Consider the following 16,053-nt stretch of genomic DNA (forward strand, 5'->3'; position numbering starts at 1 on the left):
GCTTGGCTGCTGACCCGAAAGATGCGTGTTCGATCCCAGCCTTGGTGGTCGAATTTTGAAGGAGGTGGAAGTCTACACGCCTGAGTGCTGTGCGATATCAGTGCACGTTAAAGAACCCCGGGTGGTTGAAATTTCCAGAGCCCTTCACTACGGTGTCCCTTACAGCCTGAGTCGCTTTGGGACATTAAATTCCATAAACCAAACCAGAGTTATGAGCATTGTTCGGAAGTTCTCGTCAGCTCCCATTTGTAGCTATTTTGAAAACTGATTACTGAGTGCTTTGCCATGTCGTGTCGAGAGAGATGATAAGTTAACTTGTTGAAAAGGAAACGTCTGAATGTCTTTTACGCTGCATTGAGGAGTTTGCGAGCAGATGTACAAATGGTGGTGATCTCACGCACCTGGAGCCAATCCGATCCGCTTGCGGGGGCGCTCTGAGAAGCTTCTGCGCCGTTACTTCGGTCCCTACCAGGTGTTACGCCGCCTCAGCGCGGTGACCTACGAGGTGCTCCCTCAAGGAACTGTCCGGTCCTCACGACAACCGACGCCCGAAGTAGTCCACGTGGCGCGACTGAAGCCATATTACTCCCGTTAGCCCCTTTTCATGCATCCCCGCAGGGAGGCGTCTGCAGCATGCAGACGTTGGTGAGTGGCGACACCACGGGGTTAACCCGAGCATCCGCAGGGACATCCCCGCAGGGGGATGATGGTGAACAATGCGTCACCACGGACCCGAGCATCCGCGCTTAGCTGTGCGTGGCATCGCCGTGTCCGGGGAAAAGGGGATCCTGGTGGTTGAGCCGATGCCGAGCGTTTGGACCCTTAAGGCCCCTCGGCGGAGGCAACACACCACTTTGGCCCCAGCTTCCTGTAGACGGCACCTCCGGCCTGACCCGACCGGGGGAAATCGGCAGTCGCCTTTTCCTATCCTCCCCTCTATCTTTCACTTTCCTATTTCCTTTCTTACAACTCTCCTGTCTCCTCCTCTTTTCATCGTTTTTTTCCTCTTTTTCCTGGCGGCGAGGGTTAACCGTGTGTGACCAACTACCCTGAGTTGAGTCATATTAGGTTATAGTTAAGGTGTACAGCTGGCGTGGGCAGGACTTGCCTTCAAGTTCCTGTCGCGTCCCCTTGTTGGACTCCATGGTGGGTGGCTGCCACCATGACCGGAAAACCAAATTTTTTTATGGCTCCCCCCCTTTCAAAACTAGATCGCTCTCTCAAAAGAGTGCGGAACGAAGCATCAGACTTTTTCATGAAAAAGAAACCAACTTTCACAAAGTTTCACGTAATACATAGCAACTGTGAAGAAAAACAAGCCCGAATCATATCCCCATTCCTTGTTACCAAATGCTTAACAGATACCTTAGGGCCTGGCTACAAGGTATCCAAAATGTCCAGCGGCGACCTAATCCTCGAACTCCGTGAGAGCATCCAATGCTCGAAACTCTCAAACATTGCTTCCATAGGGGACATCTCTGTCTCCGTGACTCCCCACTGATCTCTTAACACAGTTAAAGGCGTTATCTCAGAAGCTGACTTCATCCATCTAACAGAAACCGAAATGCTTGAAGGACTTTCTGATCAAAATGTAATTGACGTGCACAGAATCAAAATCCGCAAAGACAACAAAGAAATAGACACCAAACATATGGTCCTCACGTTTAACACCAGCAGTTTGCCCGAAACAATCGATGTTGGATACATGAAAATCACCGTCAGACACTACATACCGAATCCCCGCCGCTGTTTCAACTGTCAGAAGTTTGGCCACGGCTCACAGAGTAGCCGCGGCCGCAAAACCTGCGCGAAATGCGCTTCGAAGGACCACCCTTCTGAGGAATGCGACGCAGCCCTACGCTGCACGAATTGTGAAGGAGGTCACGCTGCATACTCCAGGGCGTGTCCGTCCTGGAAAAAGGAGAAAGAAATCATCACCATTAAGACTAAAGAAAACATTTCATTCAAAGAAGCGAGGAGGCGTTTTGCGCTTACCAATTCATTCTCCTTCACAGGAAAACCCAACTTCGCTGATGTGGTGCGCGGGGGCGTAGCACCACACAGCGCTCCGGCACCTGCCGCGGCCACTCCCACCGCGCCTGTGGCAGTGCCATCCACGCCCCAGGCCGAGACAGCGAAAGCTGCTCTGCCAACTACAAGCCAGGGAGTGCCGGCCCATGGGTCGACATCCCGCAGGACTTCCCCCCGTCGGGGGAGACCTGACACTCACACACGCGCGGCTTCCCCGCGGTCGTCCAGCACCTCTCGCGAGGCGATGGACGTATCCCACAGTCCGCCTGCTTTAGAGCGGCGGAACAGCTCTCTTGAGCGGAAAAAAGGCAGGGCTACCATAACGGCCCCAGAACATAAGTAAACTTCTCGTTGCTCCTACCCCAAAACATAAACATGGCTTTTCTAGTTCGGTGGAACTGTAGAGGAATATTGAGAAATTACGACGACATAAAAAACATTTTAGGGTCAATGTCACCAGTAGCCTTATGTCTCCAGGAAACCAATCTAGGTCCACAACATATGAACATCCTGAAGCATTATAAAACTTTTAGACGTGATCGTGAGCAGGCAAATAGACTCTCTGGAGGCGTCGCGATTATTGTACAAAGCGGCGTTCCTGCTCGAGAAATAAAACTCAAAACAAAACTTGAAGCCGTTGCGGTCAGTGTCGTCAGCCATAAAACAATTTCTCTCTGTTCTGTATATATTCCTCCACATTCTACATTAACAGTCCACGATTTACAAGAACTTATCAATGAACTTCCAGAACCGTATCTAGTAGTTGGGGACTTTAACGCTCACTCCCCTTTTTGGGGAAGCGAGCACTGTGACTCTAGGGGTCAAATAATCGAAGATTTTATCCTCACAAACAATGTATGTCTTTTAAATACAGGAAAAGCCACCTACTGCTCCCCTGCCTCGGGGAAAATGACCTTTTTAGATTTGTCTTTTAGCTCACCTTCTGTTTTTAATGATTTTAAATGGGATATGTCATTGACAACCCATATGGCAGTGACCACCTCCCTATACTAATCACTTTAACTTCCTCACCAGAAATAATCCCAACAAAATCATAAAGTATGGTGGACAAAGGACTGTAAGGAAGCCAAAAAACAACAAAACAGAGCTTGGGGTAAATTCCGCAGGTGTCCGACACATGAAAATCTCGTTAATTTTAAGAAGGCAAGAGCCAAAGCTCGGTATGTCCGTCGGTGTGCCGAGAAAGCATCATGGCAGAGTTGTTTCATCCATTAACTGTCAGATGACATCTAAAAAAATGTGGGAGCAGGTTCGCAAATTAAATGGAAACTTTTCACCCTTCACAATTCCTTTTTTAACAACACCTGGCACACAAACAAGCATAGGGGAACAGGCAGACATACTGGGAGAACATTTCGCTACAGTTGCAAGGTCATCACACTATACACAGTCTTTTTTAAAACACAAAAACACAGCCGAAAGACAAAGACTTCCAACTAGTGGAGGTGCAAACCAAAAATATAACAGTGTGATTACCCTCCAAGAAATAAATACAGTACTGTCTGCTGGTAAAAAAACCGCACCAGGACCCGACCAAATCCACTACGAAATGCTGGCACATCTATCTCAACCTGCCGTAGAGGCACTTTTAAAGTTCTTCAACGTAGTTTGGATATCAGGCAAAATACCTGAGGCCTGGAAAAAAGCTATTGTACCGTTTCTTAAACTAGTAAACCCCCAACCTCTCCTAGCAGTTATAGACCCATAACCCTGACCAGTTGCCTCGCCAAAACCTTCGAAAGTGTCCTAAATATAAGACTAACCTTTGTTCTTCAATCCTGTGAACTTCTTGATATCCACCAGTGTGGTTTTAAAAAGGGATGCTCCACTACAGATCACCTAGTCTGTCTCGAAAATACAGTCAGACAAGCTTTTATACACAAACAACACTGTCTTGCAGTCTTTTTTGATTTAGAAAAAGCATATGATACTACCTGGAGGTTCGGAATTCTTCAGGACTTAGCTGAACTTGGCATCCATGGCAGAATGCTGAACTCCATTAAAGACTTTTTGTCAAACCGCTCATTTAATGTCCGTCTAGGCTCAACCCTTTCGAGGGATTTTATTCAGGAAAATGGAGTGCCTCAAGGGTGTATTTTAAGCACAACTCTTTTTATTGTAAAAATGAATTCTCTTAACAAAATAATACCAAGGTCTGTTATGTATTCACTTTATGTAGACGACCTCCAGATAGCTTACACATCCTCCAACATATCAACATGTGAAAGACAAATACAGCTAACAATAAATAAACTGACAACATGGGCAGACAGAAATGGTTTCAGATTTTCCCCACAGAAGACAGTGGCCATTCTGTTTTCACTCAAACAAGGCTTACAGGCAGACCCCACCCTACACCTTAACGAAATAGATTCACCAGTAGAAAATAAACATAAATTTCTAGGCATAACATTTGACAAAAAACTGACTTTCCTGCCTCATATTAACACATTAAAAAAGAAAACTTCCCGATCACTGAACATACTCAAAGTCCTTTCACATAAACACTGGGGTTCTGACAGGGCAGGGCTTCTAAAAATTTATCGCTCTGTGGTACGATCCTCATTAGACTATGGTAGTATAGTATATGGTTCAGCAAGGCCATCGTACTTGAAACGACTGGACCCAGTGCACAATTTAGGTTTACGTCTTGCAACTGGCACTTACAGGACGTCACCCATTAATAGCCTCTACGTTGAAACAAATGAACCATCTCTTACAGATAGAAGAAGCATACTTACATGCTCATACGTCCTAAAAATCCGTTCCCTACCAAAACATATCTGTTATGAAATAGTTACAAAGTGTCCATCCAGAACACTTTTTAATAATAAACCACAAACTACCAGACCACTCCTCTTGCGTTTTGAAGAGATGTGCGAGAGTCTCGGTGTACTGAACACATTACCTAACATTGCGCTCAGACGAGAGCCACTACCTCCATGGTACAACTTCCCTGCAATATGCAATTTCACTCTCACACAGTTTCACAAAAAGCAAACCCCGCAACAACATATAGTACAAGAATTTCTTGCACTGGAGGAAAAATACAATGGTTTTGCGGATTTTTATATGGACGGTTCAAAAACAGCCACCTACGTAGGAAGTGCGGTAGTACGAGGGCATGAGAATGAAATAATCAGAATTCCACAGTGTGCATCAATTTTCACAGCCGAATGTTACGCTGTATGCTTGGCCGTAAAAAAAATAGTAAATGAAAACCTCAGAAACTATTATTTACACGGACTCCCTTAGTTTACTTACAGCTCTCTACTCTAGAAATGCAATTACTCCGATGCTCGGTGACATAATACACAACATAACAAAAGCCATAGCTCAAGGAAAAAACATAAAACTTTGCTGGGTGCCGAGTCACGTCGGAATTAAAGGCAACGAGAGAGCAGACCTCTGCGCTGCGCAGGCTCGTAGCAAACAAATAAAGAAAGTAGACATTCCCTTTAAAGATTGCATGAACTCGGTACATTGTGAAATAAGGAAAAAATGGCAGTCCGCTTGGGACAATGAATCAAACAACAAACTACACTTTGTAAAACCAGTTTTAGGTGAATGGAAATCTTGCACCCACCAAGAACGCTTCAAAGAAGTCATTATTTGTCGTCTTCGTATAGGACACACGCATCTGACACACAATTTCCTACTGTCAAAAAAAGACCAACCTTTTTGCGAAGAATGCGGAGTTGAAGTTACAATTAACCATATTTTATTCACTTGTATGAAATTGGAAAAACTAAGGAAAAAGTACTTTGCTCAATTTTATAACGAATACATCCCTTTTCATCCCGCACTGCTTTTAGGAGATGATTCAATTGTTGATATATCATGTGTTTTCAGCTTTCTTAAAGAAACTGGATTTTTTAAGTGCCTCTAAATTTTTACCCACAGGTCTGTTTTAATTCTAATACACCTCAGCCACTTTCTCACGCCTGAGAAGAAGGCTGAGGTTTTTAATTTTGGTTGGTTGGGAGTCTCAGTGTCCTTGTCCAGCCAAGGATAGCTACTGAGGTTTCCCAGCCCCGTTTAAAGCTTTTACTAGTAGCCATTTTTAAAATTTGTGTACATGTTCAAAAGGTAATATTAATGTCTGAAGGCCTTTACACCAAGGATGACTTTTTACATATCTCTAATATTCAAAAATAAACTTTTACAATACCTTGTGTGTGGCGCATGATGGCCTCAGTTGCCTATGTGCCATAAAACCCAACACAGCACAACACAACCTTTTCATGCAGACACTCGCGCCGTTCACTTTCCACCTTCCCTTCATTACTTTTTTTTTCCGCCCGTGCGGCATCGGGTCGATGCCTCTTGAAAGAGGGGGGGCAATGCCACACTGCTGGCACTCTGCCGGCGCCACCTGGTGGCCGAACCTTGGCTCCAGGCGCGTGGCCGCGCGTCGTCTTCGTTCTGCATGAGCTCGGCGGTTCAGCGGGCTTCGTCCTAGAAAACGCTGTGCTGCGTTTGTCCGTGACAATATCATCCGTACTGGCCATTCGTTTTAGTGCGGATGGGATAAAGCGGCAAATTATAATGTCCAACTTTCGACTCCACCCACATACCGGATGTATTCAACAATCGCTTGAGGGCACTCAACCTCTATACTTGCCTTCTTTGCCGTGCCATCCTGATAATGGCGCCATCTGCTCGTCAATGCTGTTCTGCCTCAAATACCTGAAGTTCAAGGCAGAGCTTCCTAATTCTATCAAGCAGTGGCCTAACTTTCCAAAATTTCTCTGCCGATGATGGGTCTTCGGGCTCATTCTGGTCAGTTATGTGCAAAGCAGCCCTGATCTTAAGAAATCTGTTCACAGACATCAAGTCTGCAATCACAGGGATGCGAGTACCACTGCTCCAGTTCATCCGAATTCGTGGAAACTTCAGCACTCCCGTGTAGGCTAGCATTCCCCAAAAAAAAAGACTTGATTTCTTCAAGAGTGCAAGAAAGTTCGATACCCATCTTTTGCAGATAATAGGCATTAGTGTACTTTGTCAGTTCTTTAAAAACAGAGTTGGTAAAATAGTGTTCGAGGTACTTGAGTGGATCCACAGGAGTGGAAGCACCATGTGGCTTGTAGACGCAGTCGATGTTGTCTGGCTAGAATTTTTTCGGCACCATTTAACCATTCTGCTTTTCTTTGACGGTGGTTGGCATTCATCATCACCAGTTTCAATTTCAGCTTCATTGCTAGAAGTTCCCCGCAGGGAGGCGTCTGCAGCATGCAGACGTTGGTGAGTGGCGACGCCACGGGGTTAACCCGAGCATCCGCAGGGACATCCCCGCAGGGGGATGATGGTGAGCATGTGTCACCACGGACCCGAGCATCCGCGCTTAGCCGTGCGTGGCATCGCCGTGTCCGGGGAAAAGGGGATCCTGGTGGTTGAGCCGATGCCGAGCGTTTGGACCTTTAAGGCCCCTCGGCGGAGGCAACACACCACTTTGGCCCCAGCTTCCTGTAGACGGCACCTCCGGCCTGACCCGACCGGGGGAAATCGGCAGTCGCCTTTTCCTTTCCTCCCCTCTATCTTTCACTTTCCTATCTCTTTCTTACAACTCTCCTGTCTCCTCCTGTTTTCTTCGTTTTTTCCTCTTTTTCCTGGCGGCGAGGGTTAACCGTGTGTGACCAACTACCCTGAGTTGAGTCATATTAGGTTATAGTTGAGGTGTACAGCTGGCGTGGGCAGGACTTGCGTGCAAGTTCCTGTCCCGTCCCCGTGTTGGGCTCGATGGTGGGTGGCTGCCACCACAGCTGAATAACAATTTTCTTTTATGGATTCCTTTCCTCAAACAAATGATCGCCCTCAGAAACAAGGGCGGACCGATGTCACTGCGCAGTTCCTGCAAAAAAAAGAAGTCTTCCCCAGATACCATGTTGTACATAGTGAGGTAACAGAAAAGCAAGCAAGAATCATCTCTCCTTTCATAGTTTCCAAGTCTCTGACAGAATCACTGGGCCTTGGCTACAAGGTGTCGAAGCTAGCCAGTGGGGACCTACTACTGCAAATCAAAGACAAAACACAGTTTTCCAAGCTCTCAAACATAGCAACCTTTGGAGAAATACCTGTTTCCGTCAGTGCCCACAGATCCCTCAACACTGTCAAAGGTGTCATCTCAGAACAAGACTTTCTCACCCTGACTGAAGAAGAAATGCTGGAAGGTCTCAAAGACCAGAATGTCACAAATGTCCAGCGCATAAAAATCCGAAAAGATGACAAAGAAATTCCAACAAAGCACTTAGTTCTCTCTTTTGCGTCCAGCCAACTCCCCGAAACCATAGAGGTAGGTTATATGAAAATAGCAGTCAGACCATACATCCCAAATCCTCGCCGGTGTTTCAAGTGCCAGAGATTTGGCCATGGATCCCAGAGTTGTCGTGGCCGCCAAACTTGTGCTAAATGTTCATCACACGATCATGAGTCTGAAAATTGCAATGCAGCACCGCAGTGCCCTAACTGTGAAGGGGATCACCCCGCGTACTCGAGGTCGTGTCCGACCTGGAAAAAAGAAAAGGAAATAATAACCATCAAAACAAAAGAAAACATAACTTTCAAAGAAGCACGTCAACGATTCAGTCAAACACAAGGCACATTCCTCTTCACAGCAAGAACAAATTTCGCCGATGTGGTGCGACGGGGCGGGGCATCACACCAGGCTTCGGCACCTGTCCAGTCCACACGCAGTGAGCCTGGGGCAGGGCCATCCGCGCCCCGGGCAGATGCAGTGAAAGCTGCTCTGCCACTTTCGAAGAAGGGCCCGCCGGCCTCCGGGTTGGCAGCCCGCAAGGCTTCCCCCAGTCGGGAGAGGCCTACAAACCGCACACCCGTGGGTTCTCCACGGACCTCCAGAGCCTCTAGCGAGGCGATGGACACAACGCCAAACTCGCCCCCGCTTCAGCGGCGGCGCAGCTCGCTTGAGCGAAAAAGAAAAGCCCAGTAATGGCACCCCCAAATCCTCTACTGTAACTTCCTTACGACACTCCCAAAAATCATCCAACATGGCGTTCCTTATACATTGGAACTGTCGTGGAGCATTAAATAACTATTCTGATATAAAAGAACTTCTAAACACATTTTCCCCTATGGCTTTATGCCTACAGGAGACAAACTTAGGTCCCAAACACCAGAATATCCTAAAGAAGTATCAAGTCTTTCGGTGCGACCGAGAGCAAGCTGATAGGCTCTCAGGAGGTGTTGCTATTATTGTGCAGAGTGGAGTTGCAACCCGTGAAATCAAGATAAAAACCAAGTATGAAGCTGTTGCAGTCACCGTCCTCCATTTTAAAACCATCACCATATGCTCGGTATATCTACAGCCGCAACTATCAGTAACACTGCATGACTTAGAAACACTTTTACAACAGCTACCAGAGCCGTATCTGGTAGTCGGTGATTTTAATGCGCATTCCTCTTATTGGGGCAGCGAACAAACAGATACTAGAGGCCGTATTTTAGAAGATTTTATTCTATGCAACAATGTCTGCTTACTAAATACAGGGAAACAAACGTATTGCAGTCCCAGCACTAGAAAAATGAGCTGTTTAGACCTGTCTTTTAGTTCGCCTTCTATTTTTAATGATTTTAACTGGGATGTTTTAGACAATCCGTATGGAAGCGACCACCTACCAGTTATCATTAACATGTCATCACCACCATCAGTAACCCTGACAAAACCACGCCGCTGGAAGCTTCATTTAGCCGACTGGGAACTTTTCCGAGCTGAGGCCAGCCTCGATAAAATATCCACAGAGTATTCTAGTATAGATGAACTCAACGAAATATTTACCTCATGTATTATTGCTGCAGCACAATTAGCCATTCCTCAGACTTCGGGAACGGTACGACCAGGCCATAAACCCTGGTACACACAAACATGTAGAGAAGCAAAACAGAAACAAAATAAAGCCTGGGGGATTTTCCGACGATACCCAGCGCAGGAAAACTTTATAAATTTTAAAAAAGCGAAAGCTAATGCCCGGTATATACGCCGCATAGCTGAAAAAGAATCATGGCAAAAGTTTGTATCATCAATAAAGAGCTCAATTACGTCGAAAAAAATGTGGGAACAAGTGCGTAGATTAAATGGGTGCTTCTCCGCTTTCACAATCCCTTTTCTGACGGACCCCGACAGACAAACAAACATCAAAGAACAGGCAGACATTTTGGGAGAGCACTTCTCTCAAGTTTCTAGTTCCCTCCACTATACCGACTCATTTCTAAAATACAAAAACACTGCTGAAAAACAAAGACTTCCCACGAATAGCAGGTTGAATGAGACATACAACAGTTTAATAACGTTTGAAGAAATCAATAGAGTACTCTGCACCGGAAAGCAAACAGCACCCGGGCCTGATAAAGTCCATTATGAGATGTTAGCCCATCTTTCAGAACCTGCCGTAGAAGCACTTTTAAAGTTTTTTAATAAAATATGGGTCTCCGGGAAGCTACCTGAGGAATGGAAGAAAGCAGTAATTGTACCTTTCCTTAAACCCGGAAAGCCACCAAGTTCCCCCGGTAGTTATAGACCCATAGCGCTCACAAGTTGTCTTGCCAAAACTTTTGAAAGTGTTCTTAATATCCGGTTAATGTTCGTCCTTGAATCCCGTACACTGCTTGATATACATCAATGCGGTTTTAGGAAAGCGTGCTCAACGGCCGATCATCTAGTCCGCCTTGAAAATACAGTACGAGAGGCGTTTATTCACGGACAACACTGCCTGGCAGTTTTTTTCGACATGGAAAAAGCTTACGACACCACATGGAGGTTCGGTATTCTTCGTGACCTTGCAGATCTAGGCATCTGCGGCAGGATGCTAAACTGCATAAAGGATTTCCTCTCTGACCGTTCATTCCAAGTCCGCCTTGGCTCAACACTCTCGAAAAATTTTAGTCAAGAAAATGGAGTGCCCCAGGGGTGTATTCTGAGTACAACTCTCTTTATTGTGAAAATGAATTCTCTTGCGAAAATAATGCCAAAGTCTATTATGTATTCTACATACGTTGATGATCTCCAAATAGCGTACACCTCCACGAACCTCTCAACATGTGAACGACAAATACAGCTGACGTTAAACAAACTGGCAATTTGGGCTGAAAAAAATGGTTTCAAGTTTTCCCCTCAAAAAACAGTCGCCGTTCTTTTTTCACTGAAGAGAGGCTTACAGACCGACCCCACACTCCACTTAAATGAAACAGTGCTGCCTATTAAAAAGGAGCATAAATTTTTGGGCGTAACATTTGACAGAAAACTTACATTCCTACCCCACATAAATAACCTAAAAAAGAAAGCCACTAAATCACTTAACATAATGAAAGTACTGTCTCGAAAACACTGGGGGTCTGATAGAGCATGCCTCCTACACATCTATCGCTCCTTGACACGTTCCATCTTAGACTACGGATGCGTAGTGTACGGATCAGCACGGCCATCTTATCTGAAGAAACTAGACCCTGCGCATAACTCAGGCCTTCGCCTTTCATGCGGCGCTTACAGAACATCGCCCATAACCAGTCTCTACGTCGAGACAAATGAACCCCCACTAGAAGTCAGAAGAAACGCCCTTACATGTACATATGTTTTCAAAGTGAGATCCTTGCCAAAACACATCTGTTATTCCATCGTAACAAAGTACCCTTCTAGAGTAATATTCAGGAACAAACCACAAGCTGCCAGGCCTCTGATTTTAAGGTTCGAAGAGATATGCCAGAATCTTGGCATAGCTGACACATTACCTAACATGGCTCAAAGACGGGACCCACTTGCCCCATGGAATAATTTTCACACCGACTGCGATCTCACGCTTACACAGTTCCGAAAAACACAAACTCCCTCACAACACATCATCCAAGAATTCCTCGCACTCGAGGAAAGGTACAGTGGCTTTGAAACTTTTTATACTGACGGTTCAAAAACAGCCGATTGTGTTGGAAGTGCCGTAGTACAAGGAAGATGGGAAAAAATAATAAGACTTCCGCAGTATGCATCCATCTTCACTGCTGAATGTTATGCCATCTGGGTTGCGGTAGAGAAAATAGTAAATGAGAACATAAGCAACAGCGTTATTTTCACAGATTCGCTCAGTGTACTCACAGCGCTTCACATCAGAAATGCAGTCACGCCACTACTCGGCGACATCATATGTAACATAATAACAGCCACTGCCCACGAACTAAACGTCAAATTCTGTTGGGTCCCTAGCCACGTCGGTATAAAAGGAAATGAAAGAGCAGACGTATGCGCAGCTCAAGCCCGGAACAAACAAATCGAGAAAGTAGATTTACCGTTTAAGGATTACATGAAATTAGTACATTTTAAACTAAGGGATAAATGGCAGGCAACATGGAATAATACAATAAATAATAAACTCCACTTGGTTAAGCCTGTGTTGGGCGAATGGAAAACATGTACTCACCAGGAACGCATTAAGGAAGTCATTTTATGCCGTCTTCGCATAGGACACACACACCTCACACACAACTTCATACTAGCAAAACAAGACAAACCTATATGTGATGCATGCGGAGACGACCTCACCGTGAACCATTTGCTATACTCATGTCGAAAGCTCGAAACACTGAGGAAGAAACATTTCACACGGTTTTACAATGAACAAATCCCTTTTCATCCATCACTGGTTTTGGGAGAGAATGCACTTGTCGACTTGTCTTGCACATTTAACTTTTTACAAGAAGCAAATATTCTAAACAAACTATAGGTTACAACAACTCTAACACATAAATTCTAGAAACATGCATTTAACCCCGTGCTTTACAATTTATTGACATACCTCATCTTGCCTTACTTGTTTTTGAAACACCTCAGCCACTGTCTCATTCCTGAGAAGATGGCTGAGGTCCCTATTCCATCGGGTGGGAACCTCGAGATCCTTGTCCAGCCAAGGATGGCTGCTGAGGTTACCGACCCTATTTAAAGCTTTTACCATCAGTCACTTCTACAATTTTCTCATATTTTTACTAGGTTGCAGGAATTAACTTTTTAGGCCCTTTACACCGCCGTTCATTTAGACTTTTGTACAACATCCTATATAAAACAATTTTATACCCTGAGCTTGGCGCATGATAGCCTTAGTCGCTTATGCGCCATAAAACAAAACAAAACACACACAAACACTCATTGCTAGAAGTCACTGGAACCTCCTCACCATCATTCACCTGAAATATTCTTTAAAGAACATTGCAATACAGAAAGCGTCAAAGCGAATTTTCTGCTAACCACTGCTAAAGGCTCAATTTCAGTCTCTTCATCATCAGATACAGATCCGCATCAGAGACATATTCATTCAATCTTCACGTAAAAAGCCAGTTAGCAACTGAATTTGGAGCTTTCCATCAATGCTCCACTCCCGGGACAACACCACTCGCCCAGCCACGGTCCAACGAGGCAGCGCGCGCCAGTCTGCAGGACAGCACCGTCGTGATCCTCTGCTCGTCAGACTGTCGCAGTGCCCAGTGAACAAATTGTGTTGTTTCTTAGCCTCTTTCTTGTGTTAGTGCGCTTTAGATGCAATATTTCTTTTGTATTGTAATCTGTCTCGAGGGCAACTTTGCACGAGTTGCATTGTTTTGTTAATAGAGACTGTTAGTTGAGTGGGTTTTGGTTGCGCTCCCCTGGAAGCCTTCGGCGGAGCGCCAGCGGCGCGTTGAACGAGGAAATAGTTTTAGCCGAGCGATTCGCTCTGCTGCTTCACCTAGCGGTCAAAACTCGAGTTAGCGTAAAGGGATATGACTCGCGCTTACTTTTATTTTGCTATAAATGCCAAATAAATGTCATCCTCTTTTGTGTTTTGTATAATTTTTTAATATTGGCGTTTTGGATGCAATAGCGAGACCTTTGTGTTAGAAAAAAAAATGCGACTACGGCGCCACCAAGCAAGCTGTTCTTTCACGCGTTTCTGAGTTGCCCCAGCCTCAGTACAGTGAACTAGTATCCTCAGCAATCTTCTAGAGCACTATACCTCAGCTTACATCTGCTTTCACTGTGCCGAGAAGCATACTGCAGGACCCCATACTTCTGTCGCAACTCAAATGGTCCGACATCGAAGATATGCTGTGCCTGGAGGTTTTTGGTGCGACACGCCGTGAGCCGCTTTCTGTGCGCAGACTTCTCAACATTGATGTGATGGACAGTGGGGTGTTTCGGACATACTTTCGCTTCGAAAAAGATGATGGCCTTACGCATACCGGAACACGTGGTGACTCCGCAGAAGGTGTCAGTCCCACGCGACGAGGCTCTTTGCATAACGTTTTGCCGGTTGGCTTATCCGAACCGGCTGTGCGATCTTGAGGAGCTGTTCGGGCGGCACAGCTAGACAGTGTCCTCCTTGACTAATGAAGTCCTCCGGCACATCGACGAAAGCTTCTTCCACTTGCTGGACGACCTGAATAACCACAGCTGGCTCAACCTCGACACGGTAGAGAAATTCTAGCAGGTAACCCGCAAATACAGTATAATTAGGAAGTATAATTAGGATCAGAGTTCCTTGTGTACAAATTTTGAATACACTTGTTTGTCCGTTCAGGCCATTCACGCCAAAGGTACCCCATTGACAAACTGCTGGGCTTTCATCGACAGCACGACACGGGCAATATGCCGACCGTCAAGGGAACAAAAACTACTTCAGTGGCCACAAGCGATTTCATGCCCTGAAGTACCAAGCTATAATGTGCCCCAATGGAATAATTTGCCAGTTGGATGGGTCATATCCCGGCAGTAAACATGATGCTGGTAAGTGAACAACCGATTGCACCAAAAAGAAGTCAGCCAAACTTGCCTAAAAAAGTGCAGGTGAGTCATAATATGCAATTTATTTTTATTTTTTCAGGCAACTTTGGGACGAGCAAAGTTTACTTAAACTGCAAAGGCTTGTACAGGGACATACCTACTGCATTTATGGAGACCCTTCGTATCCACTGCAAGTCTATGAGTAGTGTGAGGCAGGCCGTGGAGTGGGGATTTGGCAAAACTGCTGGCCTGTTTGCCTTTGTAGACTACAAAAAAAACCAAAAGATGTACCTCCAGAACCTGCCGCGAATTTACAAAGCAAGTGCACTTCTTGCTAACTGTCACACTTGCTTGTACAGTGCCCAGGTATCACACTATTTTGGCCTTCAGCCACCAGATCTTGAGGCCTACTTGACCCCTCTGTAGTTCCAGCAAATAATTATTATTGTGGTTATTGAGACAGGAAATGGCACAGTATCTGTCACACATACCATTGGCCACCTGAACCGCAGCGTAAGGAAAGGAAGGTGGGGTTTGAGAAAGAGGTGCCATTGTGACGGTCTCCGGGATAATTTTGAAGTGGTAGGCGAATATGTTTATTTAGAACAAGTAATAACTGCAGATCCAGAGAACGGGGGTACAACACAATGCAATGTGACAAATGTGCGCACTGTCAAAAAATTAGCCGCGGCCGTGTATGCGACTACTGCCTTTCAGAGTGAGGTGCCAGCTTTCTTTTTCTAGGACATAAACAAACGGTTTCGAAGATAGGGTCTCGTCTCCTGCTTTGTACTCAAGCATTTTCTGCTGCTGTGCCATTGAAGGCTCGAACTATGCTATAAGATAGTCTCTTTCCAGTTTATGAACAATAGATTGCGATTGCGAGATACTCTCAAATCATGACCAGTAGCTTATCACTATGAAGATGGTACGCTTGACACTTTGCCTTCTTCGTGATTATCCAGGCAGATGACTTCAACACCATTGTGTCTGCACTTACATCACGAACGCTTGTGTGAGGGTTCACAGCCATGAATGCCAACATGTCAGTCTCCACTTCTTCACTTAAGTTCTGTGCCTCGTTCTCTTGAGAGTCCCCGTCCGCTTCAGCGTCTTGTAAATCTTCTTCATTGTGGATGGAGTTGGCTTCCCTCCACAGCCAGAAGATTGGTATATTTTCGAGGCCTTCCTCCTATTGCCATCAGCAATAGGATTCTTGCCCAAGGCAAGAATCATATTTGCCTTTG

At 45.4% G+C, this 16,053-nt stretch overlaps 1 protein-coding gene and 1 pseudogene across 1 annotated transcript; both read left to right on the forward strand.

Annotated features, from left to right (window-relative positions):
- The first annotated feature begins 7,332 nt into the window (after nt 1-7,332).
- Nucleotides 7,333-9,004, forward strand: LOC149327595 (uncharacterized). Its single transcript, XM_089564922.1, has one exon. The coding sequence runs from the start codon at nt 7,838-7,840 to the stop codon at nt 9,002-9,004; it is 1,167 nt and encodes a 388-aa protein (XP_089421048.1). The 5' UTR covers nt 7,333-7,837.
- Nucleotides 9,005-10,822: 1,818 nt separating this feature from the next.
- LOC149327596 (uncharacterized) lies at nt 10,823-14,552 on the forward strand (annotated as a pseudogene).
- The last annotated feature ends 1,501 nt before the right edge of the window (nt 14,553-16,053 follow it).

The sequence above is a fragment of the Amblyomma mixtum genome, chromosome 10 (assembly GCF_055824585.1).
Source record: "Amblyomma mixtum isolate Tamu chromosome 10, ASM5582458v1, whole genome shotgun sequence".
In the NCBI taxonomy this organism is placed as follows: Eukaryota; Metazoa; Arthropoda; class Arachnida; order Ixodida; family Ixodidae; genus Amblyomma; species Amblyomma mixtum.

Excerpts from the sequence above, each read along its gene's own strand:
- LOC149327595 (XM_089564922.1), top strand. The coding sequence starts at position 7,838 with ATGGATTCCTTTCCTCAAACAAATGATCGCCCTCAGAAACAAGGGCGG.